Source organism: Pseudopodoces humilis, chromosome 5, assembly GCF_049639895.1.
Source record: "Pseudopodoces humilis isolate 2021_Gansu_Grassland_sample_001 chromosome 5, ASM4963989v1, whole genome shotgun sequence".
NCBI classification, from domain to species: Eukaryota; Metazoa; Chordata; class Aves; order Passeriformes; family Paridae; genus Pseudopodoces; species Pseudopodoces humilis.
The window spans coordinates 8,548,339-8,572,473 of record NC_142204.1 but is presented as its reverse complement, the minus strand read 5'-3'; the positions used below and the strand labels follow the sequence as shown (position 1 = coordinate 8,572,473).

Here is a 24,135-nt window from a genome sequence, read left to right as displayed (position 1 = left end):
TACATGTTACTGGTAATACTGATCTTAATGAGATGCAAGAAATACACATTTGTGTTTGGGCCCAAAGCCATCTTCATGCATTGCAACCTAATATCTGCTGAGAAAAATAATACGAGTTGAGGAGTAATTGCTTAAAGGCTGTGACTGACAGCACAGTCAAATGAAGGGCTCCTGAATCTCTCCAGATAAGGGCTGGTTTAAATAAGGGTCACAGTTCACCTGATGCATTGTCATATGAATAGATGGTTGTCTGAAAGTTAGGTATGTCTAACAGAAGCTATTGTACTCAGAGATTTATTCCCACTACTGGTGGGTACAAATCACACGTAAAATTCCTCTCTGTGTTTTTTTTTGTTTTGGTTGGTTGGTTTTGTTTTAAAGTAAGATAGTCAGGATGCTTCATATAAATGTGGCTTCTCTTGTTATGGGAATGCTGTCTTGGGTGCAGGTTTGATTATACTGAGAATTTTGGACTTCCATTGCTTCTGTTTCATACGACAAAATGTTATATGTGTCATTTGTCAAATGTCGCACAATATGTCACATATGAAGACTTAGTCTCCAAGCCTGCTCTAAAGTAAAATTCAAAATCTGAAGATATTTAGGGTTTGAGGGTAAGGTTGGCTAAAATGTTTGCAGATTTAGAATGCCTTTATACTTGGTATGATACCAGAATGTGTTGTGTCGTTCTGGCTTCACTGTTTGGCTGGCAGGCTTCAGCTTTAAGTTATATTAAACTTGTCTTTTGTAAGATGCTTAGTTGATGCATTTAATTAGAAGCAAATATATACCTGACTTCAGACAGAGATGAGAAAGAAAAGATAGTATGTCCTACTTTTGCGTGCAAAATACCAAGAAACAGAAGATTTCATTTGGTGTAGAATTGGAACACTAGAGTGACAAGCAAGGGAATCTATGTCTTTTTCTCATAAGTAGAAAAAAAATAGAAGCTTTAAAGAGAATGCATCTTTTTCCAGAAGCTAAGGTGAAAGAATGGTAATGACTATAGTCTCTTTGTACTCAGAGTCATTGGCAGAAGACACCTTCAAGCTTCTTGCTTTAATATAATCTCCTGTTATATTTTAACAGTAAATATTTGGAAAATGGAAAATAAGAGTATTTTTGTAGTCTGTTAAACCACTTCAGTTAGATTTATTTCTGAAAGTGATGCCTGTACTGTGGGGTTATTTTCTCAGTAATTGTATGGATAATTACTGTCTTCCACGCAAGAAGAAAACTGGGAGGCTGGTGTTCATAAGTGGGCCTTACTCTGAAGGAGTAGCAGGGCTGTGTGTCAATCCCTTATGCTTCCAGTTCAGGAAAGGGATGGTGATCCCCAGTATTCAGAAGGATCGTGCCTAGGTGGGAACACACTTCATTTAGGCCATTAAGAAGAACAGAGGTGGAAAGAAGCACTCATGCAAATGGTAGTTTGTGGTCCTGCTTTACTTTGAGCAGGTTGTTGGTCCAGATGGCCTCTGTAGTCCTCTCCAGCTTAAATCTTTCTGTGATTCTGAATAAAATAAAAATAAGAATTGAGCTACTTAATTACAGTTCTGAGGATCTTAGGTACAGATAATTAGTTTCTACATCACAAGAACCTGGAAAAACTGTCTTCAGTAATGTTTGTGCCGCATTTTTGTGATGGCTAATGAGCATGTCTTTGTATATATACATAAAATATATGGGTATACTCTAATTTTGTTTGTGAACCTAGAGAGAAGCAGTGACCCAGTTTGCTCAGAAATTACACCATTGCTATGGAAGAAAATCACTAGAACTCTGTTTAATAGCATTGCTTATAATAAAAGCAATAGCTTAATAATTATCATAGTAATGAAAGTAACTTTAAGGATTTCTTCATAATGAAAAACTACTTTATTTTGATGGTTCAAAAAAGCAAACCTGGAAGAGATGGATGGACAGCCAATTGACCAGTTTGTCTCAGTCTGAAATCTGTTGAGGCTGGACTTGGTGGACATGGTGTATCAGCAGGTAGCAGTCAGACTTGTATAAAATCAACTGGTGTTCCCCCGCTTCATGTGGTGGCAGAGAGCCTTACAGGTATACACTGCTCAAGAGATGGGTACCAACAGATCTAAGTAAGGATTTCAGTTAGCATCTCTTGGGTATCTCAGCATCAGTAGGCAGCCTGAAAATAGGCTATGTTGTTCCCTCATATCATTCCCCAAAGTGGGGACAGTATATTTGTTTCCCAAAAATAAATGAATACAACAGTACCCAAATGTCTTTTCACAGAAGCTGTGTTCAGGCAAAAGTGTCTCATGAATTCTGTTAGAGCATTCATTTTCTCCCTGTGCTCTATTAGGCAAGCAGTGGTTAAAGGCTCCCTTCCACATCCCTTTGCTTTGACACTGTTTGGGGACACGTTGTACTGGACTGACTGGAACACACATTCGATCTTGGCCTGCAGCAAGTACTCCGGGGAGGACCTGCGTGAAATACATTCCAACATCTTCTCTCCCATGGATATCCATGCCTTCAGCCAGAAGAGGCAGCCAAATGGTAAGCTGTCTTGCTGTCTTTTTTTAATTGCAAGCTGGAACTGATTTGCAGAAATCCTAATTAGTGTTTCTCTGTGGTGCTGGGTGGCTTCACCTACGTCATGATGCAATTTTTCCAGTGCAGAGAATAGCAAAAGACCCAGAGGGAAACCAGATATTCTCGATATTTTTTTTTTCAGGGATTTTTAAGTGCAAGAAATCCCCCATCTCTTACTTTTTTTCTGCCTGACACGTTTATGCTGTTGTCGTATTTTTCTGTTTCCTGTACCATAAATTCAGGCAACACAGTATTTTTATTTTTCAAAGTGGTAGTTCCTGAATGGAAAGTAGTGTTAATTTGGCAGATGATATTAAGCAGGACTAGCTTTGTGTAGTAACCACTGTCTTAACCATTGTGTTAACTTACTGTGTTTGCATTTTGTTTTTATATATATACATTCAGCACCAGTATGCTGTAGAGTTTGTAAAAATGAGAATAGCAGAGCTGAAACAAAGTTCTTGTTTAGAGCTAAGTGTTACTTTCCCAAGAAGGGAAACCTCCAACATCCATGCATTTTGGTACCATAAATACCCCACTACTCAACACTTGGAAGTAATTTTTACTTGTTCTGTGTTTATCATTTCCTCCTTTAATCTGTGTTGCTGCCACTGATTCTAGCACTCAAATGCTGTATGTGTCTTAACACATGATATGAGGTAATTTGTTATCAGAAGCATTAATCTGTGTGATTTATGTTTAACAGCTACAAACCCATGTGGAATTAATAATGGTGGCTGCTCCCACTTGTGTTTGATGTCTCCTACCAAGCCCTCTTATCAGTGTGCATGTCCCACTGGTGTGAAACTTCTTGAGAATGGAAAGACCTGCAAAGATGGTAGGCTTTGTTTTTAAAAAATCCTTTAGATTAAGCAAGAAGTAGCTTTTGGAGGGAAAGGGATTCTTCCAGATGCACTATATGAATGATTCACGTTAATGGTGGCAAATTCTGAAACTATTTATGCTTTTGCAGTACACATAAAAGTGATCGGAAAATGTCCTCTACATTTTAAAAAGGACACAGTCTCGTGACCAAGGGGCAGTTTCCCTCTAGTTACAAAATTTAAGTTGCAGTTCTGTCTCTGTCACTAACTCCCCAAAAGTTTGGGGGGGCTCTGTTGTTCCCTTTTCTTAGAGGAAAAGATACCTACCTCCTCTGTTGTCTCTAAAATGTTTCTTGATTATTGATCATGAAGTATTTGGCTAATAAGATTGTACAACAACCCATTCTTTAAATTTTTTTTTTAAAGTCTGATGTCCATTTATTATACACATACACCTGACATCTCTCTCTGAAAAGAATGCCATGTTTTTAGAGGTGCTGAAAGCCCTAAAACTCAAGACATGATCAAGACTTAGAGCTGCAAGCGCTGACCCAAAACTACTTTTAGTTTCTTTTTGTGGGTTTTAAATTGTTATATTTTATAAGTGTAGGTCTTGTGATGTGCTGTGGTTGCTGTAGTACACTAACAGGCTCAAAATTAACACTGGGTGATAATTAGCTGGATCATAAATAATCATCTTTTATGCAGATCATCTCTCTAGGACAGAAGTAAATAGAGGAAGAAATGATACAGCAGAGCTTAGTGTAAATAAGCTAAATAAAATGTATATGGAAATACTTTTTTTATTGGAGTTTTATATTTTAAAAATTATTCCAGGCTTGTCAGCTATGTTCAGAGTTTAATTTCATGCTATTTCATGCTCTCTGCTGATTATTTTTGTGTGTCTCTGTGAACCTTGTTAAAATAAATTGCTGCTTTTATTTGAAAAACAGCTCCCAACTTATCCTGGCAGGATTGTTTATAAGAATTTCCCAATACACAAACAAGATGTTTTTCTTCCATTTCTCTTGGTGTAAGGAAAAGCTTTAATAATATTGCTCTGTGTTGGTTTTATGTAGTCAGAAAGTGACACAAATCCATGTGCTTTTTCAAAAATACATGATATGCAGAGATAAATAAACTCCAGTGTATCAAAGTAAATTACTATGTGTAAGTAGAGGAATGGTATTAAAAATCCACCCCAAAACTTCTCATGGAGAGATGTTCAGAATCATCAGTTCCCTTTTTTTAGCTATTTCTTGTGTCTCAGAACTTTTAATTGTTGCTCTTTCTCCCACTCTCTGAACACAAGAAGCTAAATTTTATGTTCCCGGTCAGCCATAACGTAACTTGATTTATAGAATATAAGCCCCCACTGTATTAGAAATACTGTTAACCAAGTTGCTACAGTATGTTATCCAGTTGTATGCAAAAAATTTTATACAGGAACATTTCTCTTCTGCTTGTTAATATCATGTTGCATTTTAAACCACCATTCTGCTTCTGTATGTTTTGGGAACTTTCTGCCTCTGCCTGAACAGAGGAACAAAAGAGTGGGAAGAGGGGAGAATACTGAGACTGTTTATTTAGCTTGGTCTTAGAGAGGAGACAGCACATAACCCAGATGAAACAACCTACTCCAGTTATTCATCAGGTCCATTGGTTTTGTGCAGCTTTGATCCTGTGCAAGGCTGATTTCTGACATACTCATGCAGGAAATTCAGCATTTAGAGCTGAGCATGCCCGAAAATAGTGATTTTTTTTATTTTTGATTTTTCTTATTTTTGATTTTTTCCCCCCCCACTCCACTCTCCCTGAAAGGAGGTGCAGATCTCTAAGTAGGCTTAGGGCTTTTGCAAGTGACCTACAACTTTCCAGAGCTCTTCAAGGCACAGATTCACTGGAATTTCTTCCTGTAGTAGCAAAGGCTACAATTGTTGACTTGGTAGAGGGAAGAAAGCATGGTACTTGAATAGAGCCAGAGTAGCCTTAGACCAGAGTTCAAGATGTAACTCTGGATTTGTCTGTGTGGGGACTTCCTTTCTTAGGCTCCTCAAGGACCCCTGGCAAGTAAATTTGTTTTCTCATTTTCAGGTGTGCAGGGATTGATTCTGGTTTCTTGGGCTGGTTTTTTCCCCTTGTACTTGCCTGTTCTCTGTATCTGCTGTGAAACTAGAGCTGAACCCTGAGAACTGAACATTTTTACCTTGGATAGTTTCAGTAAACAGCTGTAGTAAAAATGCTGCAGTGCTGATTAAATCTCCGTTTGCAATTAGAATGTGTACATGACCGTGGGAGACTGGTTACTGAGAAGTGAAGAAAATTGAAAAATTAGGCCGAGTTTCTCTTCTTTAAGATGCTTTTGTCTTCTAGCAGTGGATTAAAATCAGACTGGTTCCTTAATCAAATTGTTTAATGGTGAAATGAATCTCTTTGAGGAGAGAGCTTAATTTCATGATGTGCTGTGGAGAATACTGGCCTGTGCTAGAAAGATTTTGATGGGTGAATTTTGATTGTTGTGTTTGTGGTGTTTGCAGTGCTTTGGCATTGACAGATGATCCTGGCAGCCAAAGGTGAGGCTGGCTGACCCTCCCTGAGCAGTTTCCATGACAACCAAGCATTTTTGAATGATCTTGGTTTATAGGAAATCTTTTCCTCCTCTTTTCTCCCAGTGCTAGTTTCTCCATTTTTGTATGGTTTTTTAATCATACCTTAGAGGAGTTTTACTATTTCTTGTAAGATCCGTGAATACAACACATACACGTTCCAGTTTTGAAAGATTTCTCCACAGTGTTTCAGGAAGGGGTAGTACCTTAGAATAAAACTATCTATTTTTCTAATACCTGACAATATAAATCTAAACAGTGAAGTATACTGAGATGTGGTCTTGTAGCAAGGTTTTAGCTCCTACATTGCTTAGGTGAAAGTTTGTAAATCCCTGACCCTCAAGCAAAAGAGAGGCGAAGTAAATTATTTAATGGCCAGATATTCCTCTATCAGTAACATGTGAAGCAGAAAGTCCTTTCTCAGTACCCAGGCAGGACCCAGGTCTTCTGCCAGAGAGCTTTTACCACCTTGTGTCATATTCTTGGTAATGTATTGTTCTTCCGCACAACATACTGGAACTTCTCTTTTTCAGTATTGTGTGTGCTGCTGTTCTGAGTTTGGCAGTGCTACATCTAAATGACCTTTCAATAGTTGTAAGACAAACCTGAATTTTCTTATATAAGTGAGTTTATCATTGGAGTTACATTCTTAATAGTCCTTGAAGATCTCTGTCCATGTGCTCAGCTTCTGTCTTTGCCTGTAAGGAGTTTTACTTGTGTCCTGCAGTTGCTCCCACCAATAGTGAAACGTGGTTTAAACTGAGAAAACCAGTGGTGACTTTAGCTGAGCGAGGAGGTGCAAGTTGCCTCATAAAGAAAAAGCAGTGCTTTACACTTGATTTTAGCCTTGCTTTGGCCAGCCTGTTCTTTTCCAGGAAAAAAGTCTTTATTTTGCCTATGTATACTCACATCCTATTTCCCTGGTAGGGGAAGCAGGAACAAAAATTTTGCACTTCCTTTTGCAATTTAGGGCTGTCCACTGCCTAATTTCCTTTGTCAGGAATAGCCAGGATCCCGATTTGACGGCACAGATCAGGATGTTATTTTCACACCTTCATTCTTTAATTTCTTTTAAAGGAAAGAAGAAATATATGATTAATTTCAGATGCATGTTCTTTTGCCCTTGTAGTTTTAAGGTTGAGCTTACATGAAAAACTCTTGTTTGTATTGTCGTATCAGGGACTCTTTCACAATAGTGACTTTAAAAAAATTTAAAAAAAATGTTTAGGAATTAAATGTTTTGGTCAAATATGAAGTAATTCTATTTGGGATGTATTAATAATTGTGATTTCTCAGATACAGGAAATGCATTATACACATCTTAGGTCTAGTATTTCTTTTGCATGCATTCCTGAGCCACGTGTCTGTGTAGCTCAGCAACCACTGATGGTTTTAAAGTTCAATAACTTACAAATGACTGAGGCCTGTATATCATTGAGAAGATGTAATTAATTGTAAAGGTTAGAAGGGCATTGGACTTAAAGCTGTGCTGTTGCATGTATCTTCATGCTTGCTCTGCTTCCCCTTTTCTCCTCCTTCCCTTGACTTCAGCTAGCACATAGATTTAAATTATTTAGAATTTTAATAGTGAATTTTTGAGGCAAGTATTAGTTCCAGTACTAATGTAATGCACTGTCTGTGAGCTTGTAATCCCAGCTTTCAAAGTGCTTAATAAAAGTAGGCTAAATCTCTCAAAACTAAGAGTCTGGAGTAAGGCTTATATGTCCATATTTAGACAAGTGAGGGACTTGGCTTTCAAATAATTGTTAACTGTCTTGAATAGCCTGTGACTTGAGGCACTTTTAAAAAGAATCTTGAGCTTAGTCCACAAATTGAATGGTTTGGAAGCAGAAGGAAAACCGCCTCAGGCCCGCATATGCGTGCAAGGTCAGAGTTCCAGCTGCAGCCTCCATGTGCCTTTTGAAGGATCTAAGCCAGCTGAGGTTTGAGGTGTTCTATATGTTTGTGACTTGTTCCAATTCTCCTAATAAGTGCTGATAGAAGTTTTTAAAAAGCCAAAAATAAAGTTATGTTTGTATGCAGCCTGCATTGTCTTTTTCTTTTTTTGAAATACAATCCTGTACTTGTGATATTCTCTTCCTCATGCTCATCATTAGAGGCTTGATTTTTCTTAGAGAGGTAAGGCAAGAGGTTTGGAGATCCTGCTGTCATCTTAGCTTTGGCTTCATAACTGGTCTTTGGAGCAGAAGTGAACAAAATTGATTTTGTCATGTCCTGGCACCCTTGAGTACCTTAAGCATCTTCTGAGTGGTGATCAGTGCCTAACCAGGTAAACTTCACACAGCTGGTGTTTGACACACTTTTGAGACCACCTGGGGTTCTTTTCCCTGACTGTTCTCAAGGCGGTAATGGGATCAGTCTATAAAATACGCCCAGCTCTTGCATTTGTTATTTCTGCTATTGTCAGGACAAGCTTGAAGGTATTTAGAGTGATCTTTCCCTCAGCCTGCCTGGAGGTGTGGTGCTTCTCTGCTGCTCGGTTTCTTTTTCCCGAGAGGAATGGCTGCTGATCTAACTATGTAGCTGAGGTGTTGGTTTGCAAATGTTTGGGTAATAGCTCTGAAGTAAGCTTTAAACTTTTTATTGCCTGTTTGGAGGGCTGAGGGCTGGTGTTTGATGGAGGGATTGGAATGCTGGCCAAGCCCCCAGATAAAGACCATGAAATTCTTAGCTCAGGGTTCCAGAGTACAACACGAGTTAGCTGAAAGCCAGTCATTTCCCAATACTGAATTAAAGCTTAAACACAGTGGGTTGTTTGACTAAACAACAGTGTTTCAGGCTGAAAGCAGGATACTGAAGCTGTTGAAATGGGTCCTCTTTGGGAAGAATGGGAAGGTCAATTGGTCAATTTTAAGGGTGAGTTCCAGCAAAGGCATGGTTATACTGAACTGAGTCTTTCTGTAGATCTGGCACTGGTTCTTTGAAATGACTGTCAACTTCAGCCAGAACACACAAATTATTTTTAAATAATGCCTTACACTTTTTCTATATATGATAGACAATATATATGTTTTGAACTCAGAGGTTAGGGCATTTGCTCAACCTTTGGCTTACTTGTTAATGCAAAAAAAGGTATCATTGTTTGGGGTTTTTGATATGTTTAAAAGACAGGTTGGATAAATGACTGTGAAGTTGCTAAGAAAATGTAGAAAGGGGTTTCTTCCTTGAACCTAAATTGTAGGGACTAGTTATGTACTAAGACTTTCTATGAACATAATGCATCTGTCTGCTTGAATCTCGATGCTGAATTTTTTGTTTTATTTAGTAGCAACAAATACAGATGTACATAGAGACTGCTGTGTTAAGATTAATTGCTTCTGTAATTTTTGAAAAACAACGTTTCTAACAGGCTTTTTTTCCATTGGCTATATCACAGCTTTACAGTATTTTGAAGGATACATAGGCATGTAATTACAGGTTCCCTCCTCCTCATTAATTAATGCGTAAGAGTTACTCAGTAGAAGATCAGTTGAGTAGTGTATGTATGTATTTCTGAGTACAAGGTGGTTTGGGGCAGAGGATCCCAAAGCTGATCTTAGTCCTTTCTGGACTACCAATCAGAAACACTTCTAATAATATCCTCAGCTTCAGTTGCTGAAAGGTGCTGTTTCTTGCAGCACTCTGAAAGTGTCTTAGAGGATTTTAACACATTAAACTTGCTGTAAATGATGCAATGGCTGCTTTGGCATCTTTCCAAGCTTTGGCATGCAATGAGGTTTCAGCTAGCACCGACATCAATTACTGTCCTTTTTTAAAAAACAAATTTGGCATCAGACACCAGAATTCTTCTTTCCTCACCAACTTACTTCAGTTGTAACTCTTTCAGTCTTCTAGCTCTTGTTTATAGTTGTTACACATCAAAATCATGGACACAATGTGGCTTGTCGATTGCTCATTTTCACTGCATGTTCATGCATTTGTTTACCTAAGCCTTCCCCACTCTCCCCCTCATCCCCCATCAGCCCCTGCCAAAGCCTGTCCTCTCACTCTTTGAGGAGAGCCATTGCACCACACTTTCCCGGCAATTATGCATGCATTTTTCACCTTAGCTCAGGCTTCCCTCAGGCCTGAGCTGCTCTTATCTCCCTAAGACTCCAAACTGATAAGCCAGTTTAATTAGAATGGGGTGTGGTGGTTGTTTATCCTTCATTGCCTTGAAAACTGGTGACATAGAATAGAAAATTAAATGAAAATTAATTAGATTAGACAATAAGTGCAACTGTCATTGATACTGCCATTAAACATACTGTGTTGTCCGTGTGAAAACAACTACGGTGCAAGCTGATCTTAGTTATTTATTGTGGTTCTGACTTTTGACCCAAAAGCCACCAAGACTTCTGTGTACTTTGGCTCAAAGTTACTTTATAAGACACTGTTATTTATCTTCATGTATTCAATAAGTTTGTTAACAAATATGGGAGAAGGTGACAGCCCTCCTGCTCTGTATGGTCATTGCACAGTGGTCTGTTCCCAAATCTGACTCCTCCAATAAGAGTTTCTCAAAAGAGGTTTACTCCTAAGGTTCTGTGTTACATTTTTTCCATGTATCAGGCGTTATTGAAACATACAGCTTGTTTGTCATGGTTGTCCTCTCACCAACGGCAGCAACAGTCAGTAAATTATCTAAATAATTGGTTTCTCATCTAAGAGGTTGCAGACCATCTTGTTGATTTGCATAAAATAGCAGCATAGTTGCTGCATATCTGTTTCAGTAATTTAGAGGGAATGATGTGGATAGAGAATATGTGCAACATGATACATTCTGGGAAAGGAAATGACCACTGAATTTTCTCTGTAAGTACATCTGACTAGTTCTGCAAAAGAATAAGCAGAGACATTGCGACCAGTTTCACATCTGAAGCCTTGGGGTGGAATTCTCTGCTGGTACACAGCAGTTTTTTTAGGTCCTGTGAAATCAAGGTAGCTAAACCATGTTGTTGAAAAAGGACAGACTCAGATTCTCTATTTCCAGGCTTCTTGCACAGTGTTTGCAAGGCATTTGTGTTTGTTCTGTTCCTGCAGGTGCCACTGCCCTGCTGCTCCTGGCCCGCCGGACGGACCTGAGGCGCATTTCCTTGGACACCCCTGACTTCACGGACATTGTGCTTCCACTGGAGGACATCCGCCACGCCATCGCCATTGACTTTGATCCACTGGAAGGATACATCTACTGGACAGATGACGAAGTGAGGGCCATCCGCCGCTCCTTCCTTGATGGCTCAGGCAGCCAATTCGTGGTCACCGCTCAGATTGCACATCCCGATGGCATCGCTGTGGACTGGGTGGCCCGGAACCTGTACTGGACGGACACCGGCACGGACCGCATTGAAGTCACGAGGCTTAATGGGACCATGAGGAAAATCTTGATATCAGAAGACCTGGAAGAACCCAGAGCTATTGTGCTGGATCCCATGGTTGGGTGAGGAGCTGTTGGCATTTTTTTAAATACTAATCATGCAAAGATACCTCTGTCTGCTTCTATGTAGATAATGGGATGCAGTGATAAACTTCTGAGCTTTCTAAATGAAAATACTGGGATTCTCTGATAGTTAAGGCTCCAAGGCACAAGCACCACTGCTGTTTTTACCACCTGGGTAGTCACCTTATGTGTCTATGTTTTATTATTTTTAAAAATATTTTTGTGGACTGCGTGAATCAGCTTGTTTATTCTAGCTAGTAGCACTGGTTATATTGTCTTGCTGAGCAGACTGAAACAGTAATTTTGTGTGTTTACATGCCAATTCTTTCTGAATGGTTTGGGCATCCTTACCTATGTAAGGAAATATTTTTGGTTTAGAAATGTAACTTTCTGCATGCTGTGTGGTTTTGGGAAGAGTAGTCCAAAAGAAGCTATAAGAATATTGGAGGTCTGGATTAATAAGGTTTTGTTTCCTTTGCAGGTATATGTACTGGACTGACTGGGGAGAAATCCCAAAGATTGAGAGGGCAGCATTGGATGGCTCAGACAGAATTGTGCTGGTGAACACCTCACTTGGCTGGCCAAATGGGTTGGCACTGGATTATGCAGAAAGCAAAATATACTGGGGAGATGCAAAAACAGACAAAATAGAGGTTTGTAATTGTACCTGCATGTTTTATTCTGTGAAGTTATAGAATGTAGTTTTGCTTTTCTAAGTGTTCATATTCTGATACAGACAGAAAGGATGATGGGATGGTGGTTGAGTTGTGCTTTAAGAAACAACTCTGTTCTTCTTAGCCTTTGGGCAAGTTACTTGCTATTCTTCCCTCATTTTTTGTGTAAAATAGAAATTATATCCATGTAGTAGAGCTGTCTTTGTAACAATCTGTGATAAGGACTTGTTAAATAAGTCAATTCTTAGGTCATCAGGGGAAAAAGCTTTTTACTGGGATTAATGAATGTCATTTAAAAAAAAAAATCTTTCATTCTTTGCACTGCTCAGTTTAGAGCCTAGTAAAACATATTTTAAAGAAATAAATCTTACTTCACATAAAATTATTTGTACTTCCAAAAATCCTTAATACTTCGTATCTCTCTTCTTTTATTAGAGTTTTAGCAAGAGTATAAATTTTCCTTTTTTTCTGACATGTCCAGATGAAACTTTTAATTTTAAAGAAGGGCACTTTTTCTTCTCTCCCACTTTGCAAGTCTTGCATTTCTTTTGTTGTGTAACAGTTATGAAACAAATTTGACATTTATTATCTGTCAGTTTTTGAGAAAATAGTATTGTTTAGCATTTGATCAGTTTGCTGTCAAAAGCTTTTGTTGGAATTAGAAGACTTGTCTGATACCTGGTACACAGGTCTGCCTTTGCTATATCCTGGTAGATTTGTCGCCTTTAATGAATTTCAGCTTTCCTTGTTGATTCCTAGCCATTGCAGATAACTTTTAGCACTTACCATATTAGGCACAATCTTGTTCTAGACTTACAGAGCTGTTTTTACTTATTTATAACTATAAATAAGTCAAGGTGGAGTCATAGTCATGTGCTGGAAGGTCGCATAATTGTTTGTTCTCCTTTAGAGCCAAAGTAACTCCAGTCCTGCAAGGTGAGTTGTTTTGAAGCACTCCTTAGAGAGCCTCAGGGAGCAGAGTTTTCTTTGTCCTGAAAACAAGATTTATAGTCTGTAATTCACCTACTATTACACCAGCTCTTAGAAAAGAGGAGAAAATAGTGATGCATAGAGGTATATTTATAACAGATTGAGCACTTCAGCCCTGATACTGTCTCAGCCTTGAATGTATTTTGCGAAAGGAAAGTTAGGCATTCTTCACCCTCATGTTTGCCAGAACACTGAGATTCCTTATTCATTAATAATGATTCTGTTCAGTGCTGGATCAGTTTATGGCAGAAATTTTCATCTAGATCAGGCATGAGCTCACTGCTGCAATTCTGTCAAACTGGCTAGAACACATCACAGAATGCTTATGCCAACATTACAGTGTCTGTGGCAGGACAGAAGATATCTGATTTGGCACAAAGGTTTTTGGGACAATTTCCATTTCATTGTTCTTAAATCAGTGTAAGCCAGCAAAATGAGTTTGTTCCAGGTTGTCATGTAACATCTATGCAGGGCATCAGAAAAGATTTATCACTAAGATTTCAGAATTACTAGTTATTTTTTCTTATCAGTCTCCAAGTGTTAGAGTTATGATATTACTGCTGCTACACTTCATAAAAAGTTAACATTTGTTAACTCTTATCAACTTGCAGTAAATCTTGAAACAGTATGGCTAAAACCTTTAAAGCAACAGAGAATTTCTCCCACAGTTTTTCTTTAGTGCTTTTGGATTTTAGTTTTGTTTGAGAATATGACTTTGTATTTTTTGATTCCTGAAGGTGTTCATTTAGGCATATGTGGCATAGATCTATAAAATCTTGTGTAAGGTGACCAACACTTCCCACAGAGACACTTTTTTTGACAGAAGATGTTGGTCCTTGTAACTAATGTGAGGTGGTGGGTGCAGAACAAATAAAAGCAGATGGTGGTGAGTCATGGAAATGGTTGTAGATGTTAAAAGCTTACAAGTGTTACTAGGAAGACTGAGTAAGTTTGTGGAAGGGAATTCCACTGCAATTTAATCCAAATAGAATTGCCTCTGAACTACAAGTCCCTGAACTGTAAATTGCAGAAGGAAGGAGTCTTCTTGAAAAGTTTATGTATGCATTTCCTTTGTTATGCAGTTCTGGGAGTGTAAGTGTTGATTACTCTCTGAGAAAGGATACTGGGATGGGTAGACCTTTGGATAGAGCCCATACAGTCTCTTTTCTCCTGTGTTGAGGCCATTCTGTCATGTTCTTCCTTAGATGTCATGTTGCTGCTTGCTAACTGCACTTCAGAGGGGCAAACAAGGGTTCAAAATCAGCGACCCTACTAGTGATCAGCATACATGTTTAGTGTGACTTCTGCAATTAGAACTGACTACTGCAAAAATTAATCCTGTTCTGGCCAGAACCAAGACATTTCCTACCCTTTATTTTAACCATGTACATTATGTCAGGTCCTACTCCTTCCAACAGTACACACACACACACACACACACACACACACACACACACACACACACACATATACACATACAAATAGAGCTCTCATTCCTGTAGTCAATGGCCACTGATGGCTCAAGATGTCTGTTGAGTTAATTTAGTTCATGGCTGTGGGTTCTCTCTGTCCCAGGTGTCTTCCAGGGCAGGGCAGGAGGACTGGTGTGATGTTGGCTGGTTGCAAATTACATCAGGAGCTCATGACTGTGTATCTGGAGCAGTCCATTCTCATTGTCCATGGGAATTATGGCATGCAGTGGCAGTGTCATTCGGAACAAGTATTCTACAGCTCAACATCACACACTGTTTTCACCCAAAAAACAAATCCCCCTGAGGCACCTATTGTGTTTCCCCATCCCTTTGCATCACCCACCAAGTGCACCCCAGTCCTTGAGCAAAAACAATCTCACTGATGGGTTTGCCTTTGCTTGAGGCAGAACTGATCCAAACTGTCTTCCTGAACACTTTCCTCATAGGCACCACAAGGACTTGATCCCCTTCTGCAGCAGTTGGATGTTGCGATTGGGCAGGGCCAGCTCAACTGGTAGAGCCTCTGGTGTTAAATAACCAGGTAGCCTTTGCTAAATGTAGATCCCCATCTTAATCTGTGATAGGAAAATATTACTAGTGTTTCAAGTTTGCTCACACTGCCTCCTCTCCAATGGCAACCAGGAATCTTGAGGAGATCTGCTGCACTTTTCATGCCCTCACCATCTATTTTTTATATCTGTGTAATAGAAGATGCTTTGGCCTTCAGTAAATGTTTTAAACTTATATTTGAAGAAAGGACACTGGCATAAGTGCAACAAAGAAAAGCATTTGTGAAGGATCCAAAGATGAAACTTGGAATTGGACATGAAGGCATCAGAATAAATGCCTGGTCCCTGCTTTGCTTCTTTTATGTTTGTATATAGTTGAAAAGGAGGGTAAAAGCAGGAGAAATACATTTGTGTACTTGCTTCTATTGCCTTTAAGAAGTTTCTCGTACATGATTTTACATACTTTGTGCTTTTATCAGTCTTTTCGCCTTTGCATGTGGGATTCCTCAGAACTGTTATTTAATTGCAGTGCTGCCAAACTGAATGTCATTCTTACAAGCCATGTTTCTGGTTTGTTTGTGCTACATATGAGCTTTTATTATTTATATTTTACCCACTGATTCATGCTATGCTGTTCTGGAGCCCCCAGATGATAATAAAGCATCAGCAGGGGTTAATGGAGACTGGTAGGGGGTACAGCAGGGAGCTTTTGTTCCCATTTTATCTGGCAGCCTGCAGCAGGCAGAAGCAGGCTGTGGCTCAACAGCTTTGTCATTTATCTCGGTCAGGTTTCACTGCTGATAAACTTCTATTGAAATGGATGGCTGCTATTGTGCTTACCAGTGGGGAAGATTTCTCATTGACTTGCTACAGGTTTAAAGCATTTTCCTGCCGTGCTATGAGGTTAAAAATGTATGATCTGCTCTGTTGAATTGGTCTTGTGTTTTCCTGCTCTAGTGAATATTTGTGTTCTTGGCACGTATGCTACCTGTTTTAAGGCATAGGTTGGATTTTTAAATGGTCAGCAAAGCTAGTATTGATAAAGCAGTTATGAATGGTTGCGTGCATGTGTGGCTGTGTGTGTTAAGGGGAAGTCATGATAATATGGCGGATTTCTCATAGTTTTTCAATCTCTGCTTCATTTTTCTTTATTCATCCTCTCCTCCATTCTCAGAGCCAGAGATGACACCCACTAACACCTACTAGTGGTGAGCGTAAAGAAAGGATCTGCCTCCTGCTCAGATCCAACCATTATCTAGTGATTTTTGAGTGCAGCTCTAACTTGAAATGTTTGTGCATTCCCAAATCTATTAGTTGTGCCTGGCATTACTGTGTCTAATCCTCATGATTAAGATGGAAAGTATTACATCCTGCTGTTTTTCAGCTTAAGTACACACAAGTGTTCAGAATTCAGCCTTGCTGGACAACAGAAGGCAGATAATGCTAAGACTTTTAGAGCTCAGAAATCTTGAACAGAGAGGACATTTTTGTCTTTGACCTAGGAGTTAATAGTCTGGCATCTAGAGAATGCTCTAATTCACATTCTAATCTTGAAATTGCAGGGCTGTATTTTCCTCCGATGACAACTCCCTCAATTTTACTGCCACCCTAATAAAGAAATTCTGTTTTCTAAGTATACACCATTTATTTTCAGACTGAGAATTTTTGTTTCATACATTAGTCTTTGTACTGTGAAAATGCTGTGATTTGCAAGCCTGATTACTGATCCTACCCCATCCAGCCTACTTGAAACACTGGTTTGAAAATTGAGAAGCAGAATCCGTTATATTCCTAGCTCTTGAACACAGCTTCTTTTGTCTGCTTGCATTAAACTTTTGCAGGTATGAGAAGTAAGGTGTTTGAAACAAATACCTGAAGTTACTTTGCTGTTTACTTTTGTTTTGGATAGTTGTGGCACTTGGGAATTTCATTCAACGAAAAACATGTGCTGTAGAAGGTAGGGACAGATCCTTCTACTCCATCGCAGTTTCAGAAATTCAAGGCTTACTTTGTCAGGGTATTTGCAGCTATTTCTTAGCATCTGCTAAGCTTGTATTAAGAAAAAGTATAGATTTTTGAAATTAGTAGTAAAGATTTTTTTTTAAAAAAAAAAGAGTATTAGTTAATACTTGGTATGATTTTCATTTGAATTAAATATTGTGATGCTGACCAAGATAGTAAAACTATATTAAAAAACAAATAACAGCCACAGACAACATATTAGTAAGGTATTTTGGCTGTCAAAGAGCTGGATACAAGGATTTGAATGGTCCCTTGTCATAAACTCCAACGCTGATTCAGGACCTACTGGTATTGTAAGCTTGTTACTATTTAAAAAAAAAATCATAAAAAAAAAATTCTTTTTTTTTTTGCTTTGGCTTTTGAACATGGGGCTACAGAATTGTCACTTAGAGATATACCTTTTCACAGAATCATAGAGCTATAAAGGTCGGAAGGGATCCCTAGAGATCATCTAGTCAAACCTCAGGTGTTTTAATGCAAAAATAAAAAAGAAGAAACATTTAAAATACCCATGCTAGTTTCAAATCAAGAATATTAGAAGTTAACTTTTTATTACTTTTGATAAATTGAGACTACCTAAACAAAACTCAATATGAAAAGTATGATTATTGAGACCTTACATTACAAGCCACTTATGCTGAAGAATTCTTCAAGAAGTCCTGAGGCATCTGGTGTCCATAGGCTGTCATGCTTTGTGGCACAAGGAGAGGTTCCTAGCAAAGAGGTTACCAAGGCAAGATTTTGGGGGGATGGAGCCAGTACTCCTGCCCAAGAGTAACCTGACTCTCCAATCTGAGTAACAAACACGGTATTTTTCTAAGTGAAATTACTGCCCTAAAAATTATGTGGAGAAGACTTTGGCATTCAGTTTTCAAATGGTTCTTGTGTCACAGATCTGCAATTCATCCTGAAATCTCTAGCGGGTTTTGTCTCATGAGATATAGATACATTCAGCTCATTTAAGTTCCCTTATTAAAAGTCCCCTTATTTAAGTCCCCTTTTTAAAAATGTTGTAAATCAGCACTTCCACACTGTAAATGTTTAGAATAGATTAGATGAGTCCTACTCTAAAAGCACCCCTTTTTTTCTGTTACCTCTAAGGAGAGTCTGGAATGGCTGTGTTAGAGGCAAGTACCCACACTTGAGACACATTTGGGCAGAATATTGTGAGGACTGCTCACATTGGGAGTTCAGAGATGTTTCTTACAACCTTTGCTAAAAGATGAGCAGTCCTGGTTTGTTGCTGATAGCTCTGAAAGCCTCATGGTCCCCATGGCCCAGCATGCAGCTGATTGGAGTATAACTGTTGGACCTACATTCATATGTCTTACATGCTTCCCAGATTTTTCACACTGGAGTTAGGAAATTGTATTTTGGTTTACGCAGGTGTCTCACCTGGAAAGCAACAAGCCTCTACTAGCAGCCAGTATCGGTTACCTAAGGGAAAACACTGAAATCCCTCAAGCAGACACAGCCAGAGCCATCAGCTCACCTGAGTCTGACATACTTAAACTATTTCATGACAAGCTGGGGAGCAATGTGAAGAGATACTGAGAGATACTGAGCTGCTGTCTGTGTTTCTGATTCAGCTGGGTACTGTTTGTCAGTCCACTATTATCCCTTACTCTTCAAAATTCTGGCTTTGTTTTTTTCCCCTTTTCACAGGCTGAGTTGCATTACTATACAAAACCTTGTACTGATCTTTGGAGTTTCTTTGGAAATATTCACCTGTCCTCCAGTTGTTCTCAATAATGATTTTGTTTTCTTCACACAGACCTCTTACTTTGCTGTGAAATTTTGTAGTCTTAACCTGAATATCTTTTCTGGTACCATGGATGATCTTGTAGTGTGGCAGAGTCTGTGGAAAAAGGTGGAAAACCAAGCTCTTGGACATGCAGGACCCTTGGAATTGAAGTGATTTAGTGAATAGGAGCAATTGAATCAATTTGAAAGCTTACTGCCACCAAAGGTGAAAAGTATCTCATAACTGACTGAGTCTCTCACTGCAGTATTCCCTGAACCATTTGACTTGATAAAACAGTAGAAAACTTTCCACATTTTACCCTCTATAAAAAAAAATCAATTATAGTCACTTATGAAGGAGTCTGGAAAGCATCAGGTTAGGTGGAGAACAAATGAAAAATAAGTTTCTGGGGCAAGGCACTGAAAGAAAGAACCTTGGGAAAGAAGAGCACAGAGGCTTTTGCCCATAATGCAAGAGCATCAGGAATTGTTATGCTGAACTTAATCCTGTAAAACTGTTCCCCTAAACCCACTGTGAGGTTTCAGGTTGGTCTTGGCTAGTCTGGTTTGCATTCTGCAAAGTGTTGTGCGTAGCTGCCCAGAGGTCTTAGTTGCTAAATAGTAAGTTGCGGAATGCAGTCGTTAGTTTCCTTTGTTGCCCCCACAGCCTATGCCCAGCTAGCAGAACACTCCCCTGACTGCTGCCACTCCACCCTATGGATTACATACCAAAATTCATCTCCATAGTAAAGCATATTTAGTCACCTCTTTTACCACTGAATCTTTTCAGAGGAGCTTCTTGTTTTTTCCCCTGTGAAAATATTTCTTCTCATTTATCATTTAGCTATTTTTTTTTTTTGTCTTAGCCTGTTCTTTACAAATGCAGGTTTTTTTTTTGTGTTGCATGAGATTACCTAGGAGATGTCATGTGATTGTCACAATGGTTCTAAAGTCTTTTCCTTGCCTACTTGTCACTTTACCTGACTTGAGCCATTTAATTAAAAACTGAACCACTTATTTCCAAAATTAAATTCCATCGCAGAGAAAACATTTCTGCTTTTGGCGTTGATCAGAGAGCTAAGAAAAGTGTCCTATTGTGAAAGAAGTGAGTTTACAGGAGTGTGTGTAGCCTGATGGAAAGGATATTTATGAAGTTAATCTCTATACTGTTTGTACATCTTTATCTTCATGGCAGTCCTTTTAGGAAGATTATCCATGCTCAGAAAAAATGTATTTTGAATTCTTTTTTTTTTTGAGTTTTTTTTTTTTGAGATGCTGCCCAAGTTTCTTTTCTCTAACCAAATAAATCTGATGAATGTAGTGTTGGTTTTTACTTTCCTTGTAAAGTAAGATTCATGTACACTTAGGTAGACAATGAACAGTCATATCCCTGATTAGCATTGCCATGAACTGAGTTGTTATTTGTTGCATCAAACAGCATATGTAGGTATTTACCTCTGGATAATCAGGGCTGAAGTAACTAAGCCTTGAGTGTGAGTATTCCTAAATTATTTCAGGTATAATGGAAGCCTTGTCCATTGTGGCATGCTGGAATGTCTGGGATATTTGTATTGAATTCAGTATTTCAGGGTGTTCTACAGTAATGCTTCCTTGCAATCATCTTAAGCAGATCAGTGTTAATGATCAAACTCATGAGAAATTCCCCATTTTACCTCATTGCTTTAAGTTGTATCTATTCCTTTAGTGTATTAGCATGATCCATGTTGAAATTGTGAAGATGGTAATGCTTTATGGTGATTTTCTGCTGGTTTTAAACTCTTGGGAGAAACCCAAGTTATCATTGAAATGAGTTAAGAATTTAAATCTGCTCAGGAAGAGTTTACCTTTTTTTTTGGTGACATTTTCATCATAGAAATGGGGTTTTGTGCATACTGTAAGGTAAACCATATATATATCCAGAGTATATTTCAACGTGTTCCAAGGAAACAATAAGCTAGTGTGTTCTGCACTTGTGGGACACATGACATGCAAAGCATTGCCACAGGGTCAGAAGGCTTTCTAATTCCTTATCCTTCCAGAAGATAGATGAATGCTACAATTGCATCCTTCCTGTAATTCAGTGGGGGAAGATGCTTTCCAGCTGTGGTGCCAGACAAAAATTTTGTAGAGCTGGGGCAGTGATGGCAGTAGTACTTGAGCAGAGCAGTTGAGGTCCTGCATATTAAGTAAGGTCTTCTGGCCTCTCTGAGGATCAGTAAGTTGGTGCTGGTAAAGATACTGAAGTTCAGGAATCAGTAATGGCTAAGGTATCTGTCATTTGTCCAAAAACAAGCTGTTGGTTTTAAAAATCAGGGCTTAAATGCAAATGTATGAAATTAGAAGAGCTTATGGATTTTACTGGAAGAGTTATTTGTTTTAGGGGGGGTTGGATTTTTGTTTTACTGATGTGTGTCTGTGAAAGAAATAATGTTCTAGCAACATCTTGTAGTGTAGCTGGGAACTTGCAGTCCTTCTCAGAGGCCTATTCCATGCTCATAAGTAATATATATTTTGCAGGTAGTACTACCAGTTGTTGTTTATAAATTTTAATTGATTGTTGACTTCCTCTGCTCCTGGCAGCCAGAGAAAGAGCTTAGCATGTAAGATATTTAACCTGCTCCCTGATCATTTACAACTATATCCAAAAGAGGACCTGGGAAGCTACAGGCCCATTAGTCTTATTCCAGTCCCTGGAAAGAGTTTTCCTAGACACCTGCAAGCCAAAGGAAGCAGGTGACTGGGACAAGCCAATGCAGGTATACTGAGGGCAAATTATGCCAGCGTGCTGCTGTATAATGAAGGCAAACAGGATCCTGGGCTGCATCCATGGGGACATAGATCATTCAGAGCTTGTCAGGCCATACCCAGCTGTGTCTAGCTCTGGTCCCCAGAATTCAACAGAGATGCAGGTAGAGTGGAGATCACCTAAAGGAATGATGAGAACCCGCCCTGTGAGGAAAGGCAGAAGGGGTTTGGGCTTTTCTCCACGGAGAAGAGAAGGCTTACATTTTTTCAGTACTCAGAGAGGAGGGAGGCTTTCCCAACACATGGATGGTGCCACATGGAGAGGACAGGGGCAACTGGTACAAGGTGCATTGAGAGAGGTTTAATTTTAATATAAGAAAGAAATACTTTACTGAGGCATGTAGTGGGGTCCCTCCCCTTACTAGAAGTTTTCAGGATGTAATTGGACAGGATGCTGTATAATCTCATCTAGGCTTCTTTCCACACACACACAAAAAAAACCCCAAAAAAATGGACCAGATGATCTTTCAGGGATTTTTCCAGCCTGGGCTGGTCTATGATTTTGTGGTACTATACTGAAAATTCAGCTGTGCTTATGAGTTAAGATGAAAGGTAATGGTCTGCACTCTGTCACCTTCATCTCAGTCTTGACACCTTGTAGGACTGGGCTCTTAGTTTGGTATGGATCTCAGTAAAGCCCGATAGGAACAGACGCTTTCTGTGAGGAGCATCTCCTCAGTGCCATGCACGTAAACCAGTGCACATCTGCTCAGTCTCTTCTGCCCTGACCTTGGTGCACTGGACCTGAGGGGACTGCTAGTCTGCACTGTTCTGCTAGGGTCCCAGCACAAGCTCTAAACAGACCTGAACATGATTTTCATAAATGAGATAAATTTAATGATGAAACTAGACTTAAAGCAGTCAAGTGACAAGTTTAAACTACCATACATTCAAATCCCAGATTATCAGAAAGGTAAATTCACTGCATTAGCCTATTTATCACAGTGATTACTGGTACTTAGAAGTGAATTGAATGCAAGGTATCTAATAACAAGAAAGAGCCTTACAATATGTCACTGTGTGTTCCAGTCTGTAACTTTAAATTAGAAGTAGTGCTTCAAAGTTGTTATTTTATTGTTCCTGCTGATCACTAAGTACAGCATTTTAAAATGTGACTATATTTTCAGCAGTAATTCACTTACTTTGAATAAGCTTTATGTTCATGAAGCTGTAGGTTTGCATTCATTATTGTTTCAGGATAAATAAAGCCCTTATTCTCCAGGCAGGATATCTGGTATTTTTTCTGAGGCCATTTAGTTTTTGCACTTTCAAATTATTTGTTTTTTTTTTCATGGAACTACTCACTCTTTCAGTAAAGGTGGTGCTTGTGGTTAAACCACATCTGTTTCCTGTTGTAGCCTATACTCTCAGTGTGATTTGCAGTATTCAGAATGGCCTCAGAATGTGAAACTCACACCACATTGTGGTTAAAAGCAGCATAAACCTCTGGAGACATGGCTTCGTAGCAGCTGAAGGTGGGTTTCTTGTGTGTGGGATTCTGTGGGGGATGGCTTCGCTGTGAGGAGCTGATCCATGTGGAGCTGGGGAAGTGGAAAGAAACTAGAACAGAATATGCCCTGGGACTTGGTTGTTGTCTGAGTTTGCGTATGTAAAATGATGATGCTGAAATCCCTTGAAACTGGTTGATAAGTGACTGTTCCTTTTTGCTTTATTCTTCTTGTACATATCACCCCTACATCCCTTTCCGCTTCCCTTCTGTCTTACACCAGCCTGATTCTGTAGCCAATGGAAGTAATTCTGTTGATACCATCTAACATGCAGCCAAAGTCAGTGCAGACAACACAGTGCCATGGAAATATGTATATGTGTGTGTGTGTAGTTGGTAGCTGGCTGGTACTGTTTGTGTGCGTATATATATGTGTGTATATATATATATATGATAGTAGTGGGCAGATGTTTATATTAGGCAACATAGTACAGATATGCTCAGGTAAAATTGCAGTGGGAACAGATTGGCAGGTATATGTAAGTACTTTCAGAAAGGTGCATGTTTTGTCTAGGAGATGTAAAGCTGCCTTTCAAAATAGCCTTTATGTGTCAAGCCAAAGTTAATGAAAAACAGATACTTAATGCTTAAGTCCTCCCTTCTTTTTTCCTGACTCTTTTCAATATAGGGGGAAGCTTATTTGAACAGCTTTTAAAGTTTGCCAAATAATGTTCATCTCACACCACACATCTTCTAACTAATTTTCTTTGCCAGTAGTTAAGCACTCCCTTAAATAGAGAATTTTCTTTCTTTTATAAATACAAGGCAAAAAATGTAATTTCTAAAAATGCTACTTTGTGATGGTGATGTTTTATTGCTTATTATTTTGTGGCTTTAGTTGATTCACTTTTCAACATCCTTCCATTCTGTGTACCTTCTTGGTCTGCTCAGAGCACTAATTGCCATGTATTAATTAGTTCGAAACAAATGGTTTAACTCTGTAGTTTAAGGAGGAGGGGGAAACAAGTCAGCACAGACAAG

The 24,135-nt window shown here is 39.0% G+C and overlaps 1 protein-coding gene across 4 annotated transcripts in view; it reads left to right on the top strand.

Annotated features, from left to right (window-relative positions):
- The window catches only part of LRP6 (LDL receptor related protein 6), a 120,038-nt gene that overhangs the window by 58,620 nt on the left and 37,283 nt on the right, over positions 1-24,135 (top strand). For 3 of the 4 annotated variants that reach the window (XM_088054798.1, XM_014256064.2, XM_014256066.2), the window contains 4 exons: positions 2,330-2,526; positions 3,269-3,400; positions 11,036-11,432; positions 11,914-12,085. In XM_088054798.1, the coding sequence (XP_087910924.1) occupies positions 2,330-2,526; positions 3,269-3,400; positions 11,036-11,432; positions 11,914-12,085 (898 nt within the window). The remainder of the gene's footprint in view (positions 1-2,329; positions 2,527-3,268; positions 3,401-11,035; positions 11,433-11,913; positions 12,086-24,135) is intronic. The other variant, XM_014256065.2, reaches the window with a different exon arrangement.